Here is a 14136-nt window from a genome sequence, read left to right on the forward strand (position 1 = left end):
CACTACACCCACAGGATTCCAGCTAACGCCGGAGTGTATGGGCTTTTCTCCCACGCTCCAGCACATTCATTAAAGCAAGGGGGGAATAATCTGCTGCCCCACGCTCAGCCTGAACACATCCGCCCCGATGTTACATGAGTGGCTTCTCCAGATCAAGTTGCTGTGTGTGTGTGTGTGTGTGTGGATGGGTGGATGGGTGTGCGGATGTAATAAGCATTATATTGCTAAAAGCTCTGTTTTTAACGTGTTTTCTCCCTGGCTTAATACACGGGCCAGAGCCTGTATTGGATTAGGGGATCAATGTGCGGCTTTGTCAGCCAACAAAAGCAACAGAGATGGAATCCGTCTTTTGCCATTGTGGCGTGCCGGAGCCGCTGCCTGTAATCTGTTCCACGATCCAGCGTGCCGCTGTGGCACAAGCACTTATGTGATTACGCAGAGAAAAGGCAGATATTAATAGTATGTCATCGCTCGGGCTTGTCTAGAGGTTTGTACTGTACATGTGCAACTTGCACATACTGTATGTGTATGTTATGTGTGTTTGTGTACATCACGTATGTTTGTATTTGTGTGTGTGTGCCGGTAAGTGTGTGTCAGCTCTTCTACACAACTCAGGGATCCAACAATAGGCATAACGGCCCATCAAAACGCCCTGTCCATAAACACATTTTGCTCTTTCTATTCAAACGGCATACGCTCTGCCGGTTGCGGATGAGAATACTAGCTTAGCTAGTTCTGTGTGGGCTGATTTCTCTGCTTTGATTTTTCAAGGACTCAGCCTTCTCGGCCTGATCTCTGGGAGCATGGGCGTTTTCCATTCAGGAATCGTTGAGGCCGGCATAGATCTGTGCCTTTGGACAAGCGTGAAAACGGAGGAGAGAAGCCGAAATGTTAGTGCTGTCTCTTCTGATTGCATTTGCCCTGGATCCCCCCTCCCCCCCCTCCCCGCACACACACACACACACACACACACACACTCCCTTGTGTGCAGTGTTTTCCCAGACGCCTGGGACAGGAAAGGGAAGTTTGAGTGAAATCGGCATCATTAGAGCGGCCCACTTGAGGAAGAAACGGAAAAAAAAAACAAAAAAAACTTGAGGCTGTCGGAACAAAAAAAAAGTTCAAACGTTCAAATGCACTCAAGCAGACAGGGTGGAAAGACACTGGTGAAATGCCTGTGTAATCTATCTGTGTGTGTGTGTGTGTGTGTGTGTGTGTGTGTGGCTTGGTGGCGGAGGTCATCAGGTCCAAACCACACTAAAGGGGTGCTCTTTGCTTTGTTTGGTCGTTAACGTTGTAGCCTGGCCGATTTAGCACAGACTGAACCCTCTGATGCCAGGTGCTCGTGGTCCGACCCCCAAGATCTCCCAGCTTTGTGCAGGCCTGAAGGATTGAGGGAGCTCTGTTTCTGAAAGGACTCGGCTGGCTCACTGTGGGAAGGAGAGGGCTCGTCTGTCAGAGGAGAGGCATGGTTGGTTTGAATAGGAGGGAGGCTTTTTGCTTGTGGGCTGCAGATGCTCTGTGAGGTTACTATCTGCATGCAACACAATCGCTGGTGAAGGACAAGCATATCACAGTGTGGGTTTATGAATGTGTGTGTGTCTGTGTGAGTGTTTGCAGCCATTGTTTTTTGTCCGCTGGTTTATGTTTTAATCTCTTGTGCGTGTGTGTGTGTGTGTGTGTATTTATGTGTTTTTTTGTGTGTCTTTTTGATTGTCTGTATGTGTGTGTATTGTAGGTATGTGTGTGTGTGTGTGTGTGTGTGTGTGTGTGTGTGTGTGTGTGTGTGTGTGTGTGTGTGTGTGTGTGTGTGTGTATTAATACAGTATCTATGTGCTGTTATATTGCTTTTATGTAATATCTTTATGTAATGTTCCCTGCTTTATGTTTGCGTTTGTTTTCCTTGAATGCATTCTTTTCCAAAAACAATTTTGAACTGAGCCTGCCAAGGGACTAGCTGACAATTAGCCAAAACCTAAACTGGCACTCTAAGAGAAGTGTTTATCAATGTGCACTATTCCTGCAAATATAAACAGAGTAAAATAAAAGAATATTTGCATGAATGCCTAGGGACTTGATGTGGATGTGGATAGATGCATATGTATGTGCCTGTGTGATAGCAAGTCTGAAGGAGTGTAAGCTTGCACTTGTACTTGAGTGTGTGGGGGGGAATAGTGGCTGTGTGTGTGTGTGTGTGTGTGTGTGTGTGTGTGTGTGTGTGTGTGTGTGTGTGTGTGTGTGTGTGTGTGTGTGTGTGTGTGTGTGTGTGTGTGTGGACGGCTACTGAAGAACTTGGTGGTTTTACGGGGGATGTCAAGCAGGCTTGCCTCTTCACCTCTTGGCAGAGAGGATCCCTCGGCTAATATGTGGGGGCTCCATTCGGCGGCGCGGCGCCGCGCGCCTCTCTGCGCTAATGATCTTATGTAACGCCAACAAATCCGTTCAGCGCGGAGTGACAGAGCGTGGGCGTGAAGCGAGAGGAGCGGAGGGGGCAGGGGAGGGGCGGGCAGGCGTGCGGGCTGCGGGCAGGCGTGCGGGCAGCCGCTACTCTGCTTGGAGTGGCTGGGTCACCCCACCGATGCCAGGGAACCCCCCCCCCCCCCCCCCCCCCAAACTCATCAGGGCTCCATCACTCATAGATAACACTCACTCGAGTTTAATACGCGTTGAATCCAGCTGCTCCCCAAGGGCTGGACTGTTTATAGATTAGATTCACATGCAGAATTGAACACTACTGAATTGTTTACTGAATTATATATATCTGGTTCAGTGAATGAGATATATTTTTTTCATTTTAGCTGTAGATTTAATTAAACAATGTTTACCCAGGAATATTACATTGTGTGCATGTTTACTCCTTTGAAACAGCCAAAAGTGCTATCCAGATGGTGATGAGCCATTTTCCCATGAAATGCAATAGCAAGATAAAAAGATGAAATCCACACATATAGATCAGATGAGCCCGCTCGGCTCGGCTGTGTGCAGTACAGGGTGAGTGACAGCACAGGCCTCCCTTATATGGCCGAGAGCAGCCTTTTGTTTTGGAAATGAACTTGTCTTCTCTTAATCCCTCTTCCTGTAGAGCAAGGTCATGTGGAATCTCTGTGACCTGGCTGCCGGGGGTGGGGGCGGGGGGTGTTTGTGTTAGAACGTCTTTGTGTTTATGTGTCTGGTACTGAGTTTCTTTATCTTTCCTATGCGCTCATAGATTGTACATGTGTCTTGGGCTTTGTGTGTGTGTATGTGTGTGTGTATTTTGGGGAATGGCCAATACAACTAAGTCATACACATGTAATCTGAGTAATGCATCATGATAGTGTGACCACAGAACAGGCCAGAGATGGCTGGAGATTTGCATGAAAAGGGAAAAACATATGTAAAACACACTTGTATCATGTGACCAGTTACACTGTGCAAAATGATATGGAAGAAAACAACAGATACCACAGATCATGTCCTCACTAATTTGAAAGTGGAATAAATATTGTCTGGAAATGATTCTGACAGTCTAGGTAGTCGCTGCTATGATACATGTGCATGGATTAAACAGCATCTTTTATGTGTGCATACATGTGCTCTAGTCCTGGCTGTAGAGAGAAGAGAGAAGTGTAGCACCAAGCGCCACCACCACCACCACCACCGACTCCCGACAATTATAAACATGCAATGAGTGAGATAAATGGAGCAGAACTAAATTTACCACATCTGAGGCGTCACCTGACCACAGCTCAGGGGAGCTCCTCTCACACACACACACACACACACACACACACACACACACACACGCACACACACAGAGTCACTAGGAAAAACACGAAGTAGCACAGCGTGGCGAGAGCTGGCCGCTTATTACAAACAAGCAGAGGTGCATGACGAAGCGCGATTCTGCGCCGGCGTGTACGGGCCAGCCAGGGTGCGTGTCGGCCGTCTGTTTTGTGTTGGGAGAGGCCCTCGGCTCGGTGTCTGGTGCTGGTCACAGCAGTGCTTGGCTGGCCGCTGCTTTCCTCTCCTCTCCTCCCATCCCATCTCTCCCCTTACATGGAGATGGAGTAGGGCTGTGGTGGTTCGCAGTGGGGGTAGCTTCTTCTGGCCAGCAACAGAGCAGTGATCAGCAGCAGCAACAGGGCTTGCTGGAGGTTGTGTCAGCAAAAGACAAATTCACTCATTCTAAACCTAAACCTCTCTGTGCGTGTGTGTGTGAGTGTGTGAGTGTGTGTGTGTGTGTGTGTGTGTGTGTGTGTGTGTGTGTGTGTATGTGTGTGTGTGTGTGTGTGTGTGTGTGTGTGTGTGGTGCATGAAAGGGCAAGCAGCTCTAGTAAAGAGTAAAAATCCACTCAGCATGTTTACAGAGAGCGAGTAATTGCAGGGCTACGAAAGAGAAGCACCGTCGTCCAGCCGGCGTTCTCTTTGACTTGTAACTGCGAGCCACTGGGCCTTTGCTGAAATCCCTCCTGTAATCTCGCGTAACTAGATAAGCGCCGCCATTGATCTTTCCAATGTACGACCAAGCAAGTGGTGTGATTAAGTCAGAATTAAGCAAAGGGCCTACTGCTGGGCTGTTTTTCCTCATTCGCTTTAATCACACACCGTCACCGCCCTGTCTTATCTAGCACACTCTTACTTTAAGTCCGTTTGTTTTTCTTGATGGCTCTTCTCATTTATTGTTCTTGTATATACAGTGTGAGACAGTCCATTATTGCAGTGCATATTTTAGACGCCATGCTTGTTGGTGATGGTTGGTTTTGTTTTTGCTGCAGACGCTGAATATGAATCAGGATCCATATAAAAGGGACAGGGTATAAGATTAATATGCCAGTAAAATGTATATATGAATGTGGGCACATATTCAGTGAGAGTGAAGCACACTGAAGCTGCTCATAAATCTGTAACATTAACACCAAAGGCAAGGCACTGGACTGCAGCACTGGATCAGCTGCAGGGAGACCAAATAAAAGAAACATCAGACTCTCTCTCTCACACACACACACACACACACACACACACACACACACACACACACACACACACACACACACACACACACACACACTCCCTCCCCCCCTTTGAAATCCAGCTGGAGGCAGGCCTCACTGTGGCATCCCGAGGCCAAGTATCCAGATCCTTAGTGGAGTTGTGAGCTCTTGTCCTTCATGCTTTGCTCCTCGCTCCTCACCCCATACCCCAGATCCACAGTCTCAGTCCCCCAGGGCTTTGTGTCCGTCAATGTTTCACCCAGTCTCCAGCCAGCACCCAAGGCCATGGGGCATTAAACATTAACCATTGCGCTATGACCCCCTGCACGCGTACAACTCAACATAGCAGGGCTCCCTATTAATCTTTTAGGATGTTTGTGTTAGCTGGTCTTCTCCCTGTCTCTCTCTCTCTCTCTCTCTCTCTCTCTCTCTCTCTCTCTCTCTCTCTTCTCTCATCTCTGCCTAGGTCTCTCCCCCTTCCCTCTCACTCCCTGTCTCTCTCCCCCCTCTCTCTCCCCCACAGGGTGTTGTTATGGCTTGAAGCCTGCACTGTTGTCCTGTTAAATCAGCTAATGAGCTCGTAATCGAACCGCGTCGGAACAGGAGTGCCAGCAGTCACGCTCCTGCCGCCACTGAGCTATTCATTTATTTGCTTAGAGAGAGAGAGAGCCCTCCCTCCCTCTCTCCCTCCTACTGTCACAACCTCCAATCATCCCTCTCTCCATCCCTCCCTCCCTCGCTGCCTCACTACTAGCCCAGCGAGACATTTTAGGACACAGACGTGAACTGTCCACATCGGTCTGTGTCTTGTCATCGTAGAAATATGTTTGCAGTCCCCGGAGGGTCCCGGTGCTTTTTTTTTGGGTGAGGTCACAGGCGGAGGTAATGAATGAAAGTTGTCGAGGAAAAAGGCCCTCAGAGTGAGTGTGTCCTCACTGGGTCCTGGGGCAGACTACCTTTATGAGGGAGGGAGAGAGAGAGGGAGGGAGAGAGAGGGAGAGAGAGTGATTGCTATGACAGACCCAGCTCTGTTAAAGCCAGGTCTGTGTGGCACTGAGTTGTGCTGTCCAGTCAAGCACACACAGATGCATAAATAGACATATGCACACACCAACACATAATCATACATATATATATATATATATATATATATATATATATATATATATATATATATATATATATATGCAGGCACATATTTTTCCATTCGTTCTTTTCCATCTCTTATGAGCACACACACACAGAAATATACACACGCTTTTCCATTTTGTCTGTGTTTTTTAATCTAGCCCTCTCTTTCTCTCTCTCTCTCTCTCTCACACACACACACACACACACACACACACACACACACACACACACACACGCACACACGCATGCACACACACACACAGACCCAGTGCTTGCACACACAGCATGAGTGTTCCAGGCTGTGCTGGCCTGCCCTTCAGAGCTGATGATGCGTGTGCCGAGGTGTCACGCATCTGGGAGACGCCACAGGAAATGAGCTCATCTCTAAAGCAAAACACCAACCATACCACGTCACCCGCTCTTTTCCCCCTACCACCGCACACATGAAACCCAATCCATCTCTTCCTCCATCTGTGATCCTCTCTCTCTCTCCTTCTCTCCCTCCCCCTCTCTCACTCTCTCTCTCTCTATTGAGTAATTGATCCATAGAATGGTTCAATAAAAGGGATTTTAAAAGTCAAAGTCTCTATCTCTTTCTCTGGTTGCAAGTGATCTAATAGGCTAAAGCTCTTTCCCAGTGCTCCCAGTATTAACTGTCTGCTTGTGACTGACTGGTGGTGTGGTGAGGGCAGGGACCTGGCTAGCCCTCGGAGGTTGGATTAGCGTTAGCGAAGCTGCCGCCGTCAGGTGCCCTTTAAATGAACGCCGGCCAAGTGCGGCCAATCGGCTCCGAATGGCATCTGCTCATTAAATCAGCAGCCCTGACCTGTGGACGCTAATTAAGCCCAGATTGCTGGCCATGAGACAACGCAGTTTAGGGGCACTCGCACAAGAAAGGGGCTCGACTGTTTACTGTTTTTGATGGATTAGAGGAGGGAAAGTCAGGTGGATGGATGGATGGAGGGACTGGAGATGGGGGTTATAGGGGTGACATTAGGGTTATGTTACTGCAACGCCTGAGGTGGGTTCTTTGTTTTATTCCTGTGATGAGGGAACTATTTGGCTGATGTGGATAGCATAATTGGATAATGATTGCAAAACACAGTTTTGCCAAAACAGCATAATCTCTCACATTATGGGTGGATAGTTTGATGGTAGGTGGATTGCTGTTGTGTTGATATAATGGAGAACAGTTATTATTAAAAATGGCCACCCCATTTGTCACCCCATTTTAGATCAGTGATCAAAAATGTGTTAACAATTGATTGCAGCCTGATTTACGCTTTAACACCGCATTTGATCCCTAGCACCATTCAAAAACACCTTGTGAAACGTGCTAATTCACAGATAACATATATATTAGCTCTAAACACTCAAGTCAAGTCCTCTGATGAATTAATGAGTTTGTAGAATTCACATAAAATCAGGCAGCAATAAAATACAAACCCCAACCTCGACCCACGCTCCGGAAGAGTGATGGCAAAGTTGCCGACGCAGCTGAACTGAAACGGGCTGCTCATAGCAGGTGTTTGCACCGTCATTGTGCACCGGGCTTAAAGTTTTCATTAGTGGCGATGCGCAGTGGTGAATTTCTGATTCATGTTTTTTTCTTGCTGTGTGCGCAGTGAACAGGGAGAAAGAGGGAGAGAGAGAGAGAGAGAGAGAGAGAGAGAAGGGAGGGAAAGCTTTTTTGGGTTCAAAAGGCCAGCTGCACTGCTAATCCTATCTGGGGAGGGAATAAGAAGATCTCCGTGCGCTCTGGCTTTTTAAAAAATAAATTAATAGCATGAAGCCGGCACGCTTCGCCTCTGCCAACTTTGCAGTTTAGCAGCGCGGAGGGGGAAGAGCCGCTATGCTACGCGTGGAGGGCTCCCAGCCCAGTTTAGACTCTTTTGTCCTCTCGTTTATTTCTCTCTCTCACTCTCTCTATCCCTCTGTAGCCTCTGTGTCGGAGTGTGTGTCCCGCTGTCTACCTCTGCTGGGTCTGTGTGTGTGTGTGTGTGTGTGTGTGTGTGACACATAGCTGAGGTTTATGAGGTGTGTGTGTGTGTGTGTGTGTGTGTGTGCCCAGTCTCCGCTCTATACCCCTAACTCCCTGCATAATGCCGCCACCCCAGATTCCCCCGCCCCAGCTGGATGTGTTTTTTCGCCGGCACATCACTCCAGTGCTCGCTGCCCGACTTCGACAAGGGGGTCGTCGTACTCTCCTCATTATTCACCCGACTTCGACTCGGCCCCCGGCGCAGGGGTGGACTTTGCCTATCTGAGCCTCTGAAGAGCCATTCGCTGGCCCTTCTCTCTGCCCCTTGTGCTTTCCGCCATTGAGCCCTCTGCAATCAGCCTCGATAGCCTCGGCTGCTGCTCTTGACAGCCTCGGCTGCTGCTCTCTCTTTATGTCCCTGCCAGCGATGGCCCATTACACATAACATGGACGTACTTGAGTGCTGATTGGCGGTTTTCCGTCGCACGGGGGGGCGATAAGATGCAAGCGCACAGGCGGCTCGGCTGGTTTGATAACCGGTTCTTAGCGTGCTGTGTGTCTCGCCGAGGCTCAGCTGTGGGAGGTGAAGAGGGGTGAGCGTCTCTCGTAAATCCTGCTCCGGAGGTCAGCCCTGGGCCGTGGTGCAAAAGACCATAACACACACACACACCTGTTCTATGTGCACACAAACATATAACCTTGTCACGTTCTCTCACGCTCTCTCTCTGCCTCTGTCTGTCTCTCTCTCATAACCAAACATGCCCTCAGATGACCACACACACTCTGCATGCACAGACAGCCGTGCACTCAAGCCGGCACTCCTTGGCAATAATAGGCAGGGAGTTCCCATTGCTCCTCTCCGCTTGCTGAATGCTCTTATCAGCTTTCCCAGGAGGAGCACTCCTGTGGAGATGAGCAAAGTCAAGCTCCTCTACAGACGAGGCCTGAGACAGAGGCACTCTCTGGAAAAATCTTTGTGTGTGTATGTGGGTTTGTGTGTGTAAGGGGTTGTGTGTGTGTCTGTGTGTGTGTGTGTGTCTGTGTATGTGTCTAAGTATGTGAAGACAGACGTTTTGTGTGTATGCTTTTGTCTGTGAGTGTGCATTTTCCATGTCTAAGATCTGTCTGAGGGCTATATTTGTGTGTGAAAGTGACCTTTGAGGATGCGTCTGTCCCTAGAGGAAGACACCACTGACTGAAAGGGCCTGACGGTGATGGGAGAGGGGTAGAGGTGAAGGGGGCCTGCAGATCCTGCTGTGTCCTCTTCCTCCTTAATCCAGCTGCCTCGGGCAGTCTCACACTGGCCCTTTGGATGTGGTGCATCCTGCACGCCGCCCGCTGCCTCTGATGAGCCCTGGAATCAGTTCAAACTGTTTACCCCTCATTCAGAAGACCCAGGGAGGAGTCGCGGACATACTGATAATGGATCAGTGGTTTTGCTAAAAACAAACAACATAAAAAAAAACTACCGTAGTGGCTGAAGTCAGGGGAGAAAAGGAAGAATCTGAGATCTGAATCTGAAAGTTTTTTTTTAGTTTGGGAGAAATTGTCTCGTTTTGCCTCTTACTCTGTGTCCATGCCACAGCTGGGTCGACCAGGCTTGGCCCGAAGTCAAGGAGATAATCACCAGAAAAGCATTTTGGAGCACAAACACTCTGTTTGCAGATGCCCGTGCTCCTTAGTCAGCTTTGAATGGGAATGGAGGCAGAGGCCTGAAAAGAAAGGAAAAAACTTTTTTTTTTAAGGAGCCAATACAATGCAAATAAGTCTGACTTCCTGATTTGTTTCATAAGTTCAGATAGAAGCCTTTGGTGTCTTGAATGTTCAATGTGGCCAGAATGTACCATTCAGTCCATGAGACCAGTCAGCTCTTTGAAATGTGAAGTCGTCGCAAGGGGATTAAGACGTTGCTTTAGCGAAAACTCTGTGACTTCGAAAAGCTGAGCCTGTGTGGATTTGTGTGCAATTTGTGTGGAATCATCCTTTTCCTGTTTTGGGGAGCCTTGGCTTTCAGCAGTCGTTTCTTAAAGTTCTTAAGAGGGTTTTTTGCCTGGTTTGTGGTGTGGAGTGTGTATGCGTATGCGTATGTGTATGTGTATGTGTATGTGTATGTGAGTGTGTATGTGTGTGTGAGTGTGTATGTGTATGGGTATATGTATGTGTGCATTTATGGAATGACTGTATGTCTCTGGGATTGTGTGTGTCTGTGGTCTCTGTGGTAGTATATGTGTATGTGTGTGTCTGTGTGTTGACTGTTCATTTTCTGTGTCTGTCTCCATATCTCATTTTGGGGTTGTGTGTTTGCATGTGAGTGTGCGCGTACGTGCGCGTGTGCATGTGCATGTGCGTGTGAGTGTGCTTACATGAGTTTATGTGAGTTTGTCTGTAAGTGTTCATGACCATGTGTGTTTGTTCACATATGCATTTGCGCATTTTGATGTATGGCGGTGTGTGTGTGTGTGTGTGTGTGTGTGCGCTTGTGTGTGTCATCTTGCAGGCATCTTCTGTGTCCTCAGAGCTGAGTGACAGATCTGTGTGGTTAGGCCTGGCGCCATGCACCGCTAAATATCCAGAGATGCTTGCTCGCTCCTCCCTGCCTCCTTCCCCACAAACCCCCCCTTGAGGCGCTCCCTTGCCTGCAGACTCTTTCCATTCGTGCATCCTCCACACACACACACACACAGCCAAATCTGCCCCCCCCCCCCCCCCCCCACACACACACACAACGCACACGCACACACACCACTCATTTATTAATGGCATGTTGACTATACATCCCCGTCCTATTTTGCGGTGATCCATCTTTTCATTTTCATTTTTCCATTTCTCTGGAAAGGCCTGTGGGGCATCAATTTATTTATTTTTTTGATTGCAGATTTTATTTTTTTTTTCTTTCTATTTCCTGCGCTGGCTTCTCGGGCGAAGCGCGCTCTGCTCGTCGTCCTACCGAAAACCGCCGCCGTCATCATCGAGTCCCTCGCCCCGCTGCCTTGTCTATAATTACTCTCCCCAGGACCGAGCAGAGGGAAGCTCTTCAATTAAACGTGCAGGATTGATGAGGCCGTCGCTCTTATCGCTGCCATACTAATAGAATAGGATTGGCCATTCAGCCTGGCCCCACAGGGAGAGGATGACTCCACCGCCACAGAATCACAGACAGAGAGGAGAAGGAGAGAAATGGGAATGGGAATGGGAATGAGAGACAGAGAGAGAGAGAGAGAGAGAGAGAGAGAGAGGGAGAAGGAGAACAATTGGCAGAGAGAGAGGGAGGCAGGCAGACAGACTGAGAGAGAAAGACAGAGATAGTCAGGAAGCCTGGTAGAGAGAGAAAATAGAGAGAGAGAGAGAGAGAGAGAGAGGGAGAGCGACAAACTGAAAGAGACAGAGTGAGAGAGAAACAGAGACAGAGAGAAGGAAATGGAGAAAGAGAGACACAGAGGGCTGCCCTTTCCCCATCGCGCCAGTGGCTGTACTTACTGTAATTGCTTTAACACCCCCCCCCCCCCCCCCCCATCTCCCCACCCCCACCCCCTGATGGGTGCACGGGAGGCGGAGGCCTTTGAAAAGCCGAGACTGCTTGGATGAGACTGTCACTGCCTCTCATTGTTGCCCGACTGCTCATTGCCACTCCCATGTGCTCTTTTTGTCTTGTTTAATTTCACTGGGTTTCTGCGCGACGTGTTTTCCGCTGTGTCTGCGTCTAGGGGTCGTCCGTCTGCTCCCTCTCTCAGGCCCTGTGTGGCCCCAGACTGCCTTATCAGGCCCCATGGAGGCCCTCCGGTGGCCTGTTGCCTCCCTCATCTGTCTGGTGTTGCTCCCCCCTCCTCCTCCCCCTTTCCCAGACGTCTCCTCTGCGAAGAGGTTTGACTGCTCTGACGGGGCCGGCAGGATGTTGGGAGCGGATGTTTACTGTCACGTCTATCCGGGGCTTGAGCGGAGATGCTCATAAATCATGATGACACCTGCCCTCTGGTTTGCTCAAATGAATTGTGTTCTCTCTTCTTTTGCTTTTTCTCTCTTTGTCTCATTCTCTCTCTCTCTCTCTGTCTCTCTCTGGGTTAGATCTCTGGCTCTGTTTGTTTTGCCAGATTCATTCAGAAAGGTCGGCTGTATTTGCAAAGCGGCTGTTTGCATTTGCAGCTCTTTGTTTGAATGCATCTGTTTGACAAAGCGAGTCGCCCCCCTTCCCACTTTGTAAAACTTTCCTCGAGTTCCCCGAAAATAGCATTCAAGCAGTGGGGAGAAAAACGAATTCTAATTCAGACTTTCAAGCACAGGACTCTCTCTCTAATACATATTTCATCTGAGATAAATAAGGACATCTCGGCTCACATACTAGAAAGAAGGTCGTAGAATTAAGAGTTTTTAAGATGGTAGGTTGCAGTCTAATACCGCAAACTCATGAATCCCCCACTGACTGGAAAATCCTGTTTGAGATTCTTCGATGGCAAGCGCTGTGCCCTTTCATATTTAGGGAAGGGAGCAAGTCTTTATTCCCACCATTAATCACACATTCATGATGCATTCCATATTTAATCTATCATATAGGTCAGGATGCTTGTTCAAGGACGTTTGCGTGGCTCTTGTTTTGCAAAGGGATTTCTTTTGTCGAAAGGCAAAGTCCTCCGCTGGAGTGTTTAAAGTCTTTTCTCTTTCTCGTTTTGTGTGTGAATCATGCTGCTGCCTTCATATGCCTGCTTGCAGAGGGCTGAGAAGCAGAGCCATGAGTCAGAGCTGCTCTGCAGCTCCTATTACGAAGGGCTGGAGTTATTGAAGACGCGGAGGACCTTCTCTTGTGTTTTTGTTTGAGTGCTAAAGCCCTCGCTCGGCCAAAGACACACCCCCTGGCTATGCTCGCTCTCGCTCTCTCTCTCTCGACGAGTTGCACGCGAGGGGCCTCGGAAGAAAATTACTCACTTCCTGTTGACGCCCCCAGTATTCCCCCTCTCCCTAGCCCCTCCCCCCCCCCCGCACCCCACCCCACCCCCACTCCCCTTTAAGACCTTTGCGTGAAAGCCCCCTGGATTCAAGATGTGAGGGGAAGAACTGGCACCAAAAACAACATAAACTCAGGAAGCAAGCAACGGACTATTTTGCAGAAACCTTTTAGAAGCCCCTTTAGCTTGTGTTTACTAAACTTTTGACCTGTCTTTTCATCTGGTGCCCACTTATAGATAGAGATACAGCTGTATCTGGGTCTATTTATATATCCAGAGCAGGGCTGTAACGTATAGCGCAGAAGGCTCCCGGCAGTTATTTCGGTAGTGCTGATGCTGTAATCCTGATGCCAGTTAGCCTGCTCCCACTGCAGTGCTGCACTGGAATGCTTTGCTATACTCTCTGCATCTCCTCTCCAACCCACTCTTCTCCTCTCCTCTCCTCTCTTCTCCTCTGCTTTCATCTCCTTTCCTCTCCATTTCCCACTCCTCTCCCGTCCTCTCTTGCTCCACTTTCCTCTGCTTCTCTGCTCTGCGCTCTGCTGTGTACTTCACATTTTTTTAGGGTGTGTGTGCTAAGAGGTCCCGCGGCTGACGTCATCATTAGGAGGCTGGAGTAATACCAGAGCCTGACCAACTGCAGCTGGGCCTGGGCCCGGGCCCCCGGGAGTCTTGGTGCAGGACACAGTTGAGAAAGTGTGCTGCAGAGAATTCCTTGCGCCGCTTGCCAGATGCCTCCCAAGTTCAGAGCGCTGTTGTTTTGTCCTGAATTAACATGTAAGGTGGTCTGTTTAGCTTTCAGAGGGGAAGGCTGAGGTTGAGTTGACCTGGCGGGTGGTTGAGGGGGTTGCAGAAACAAATGACTGCAGAATGGGGGGGGGGGGGGGGGGGGGGAGGGACAGTCCACTTGAGAGTATTCACCTTGATTAGGTTCCTGTTTGCCCACCATGACTGATTGCTGAACTCTCTCCGCTTCAAGCTCCAGACTGGACCGCTAATGAGCAGAGGCCTCTAATTGAAATCTCCCAAAACGCTGTGCAAATGTGGGTGGGTGGCTGGCGATGAAGAGGGGTCATGCTCCCTCACTACCCACTCTGAGGAGTGGCCGTGTTTA

At 49.1% G+C, this 14136-nt stretch overlaps 1 protein-coding gene across 4 annotated transcripts in view; it reads left to right on the plus strand.

The window, feature by feature from the left end:
* The window catches only part of plekha5 (pleckstrin homology domain containing, family A member 5), a 119089-nt gene that overhangs the window by 15380 nt on the left and 89573 nt on the right, over window positions 1-14136 (plus strand). Inside the window, exon 4 of one of the 4 annotated variants that reach the window (XR_006026506.1) lies at window positions 772-890. The exons of 2 other annotated variants lie outside the window; for them this stretch is intronic. Coding sequence is in view for 1 of the 2 variants with exons in the window: in XM_042079241.1 (XP_041935175.1) it covers window positions 2869-2920 (52 nt within the window). In the remaining variant the exon portion in view is untranslated. Of the gene's footprint in view, window positions 1-771; window positions 891-2868; window positions 2957-14136 lie in introns of those variants that run through there. One more of the 4 variants, XM_042079241.1, reaches the window with a different exon arrangement.

The sequence above is a fragment of the Alosa sapidissima genome, chromosome 22 (assembly GCF_018492685.1).
Source record: "Alosa sapidissima isolate fAloSap1 chromosome 22, fAloSap1.pri, whole genome shotgun sequence".
Lineage (NCBI taxonomy): Eukaryota > Metazoa > Chordata > Actinopteri > Clupeiformes > Clupeidae > Alosa > Alosa sapidissima.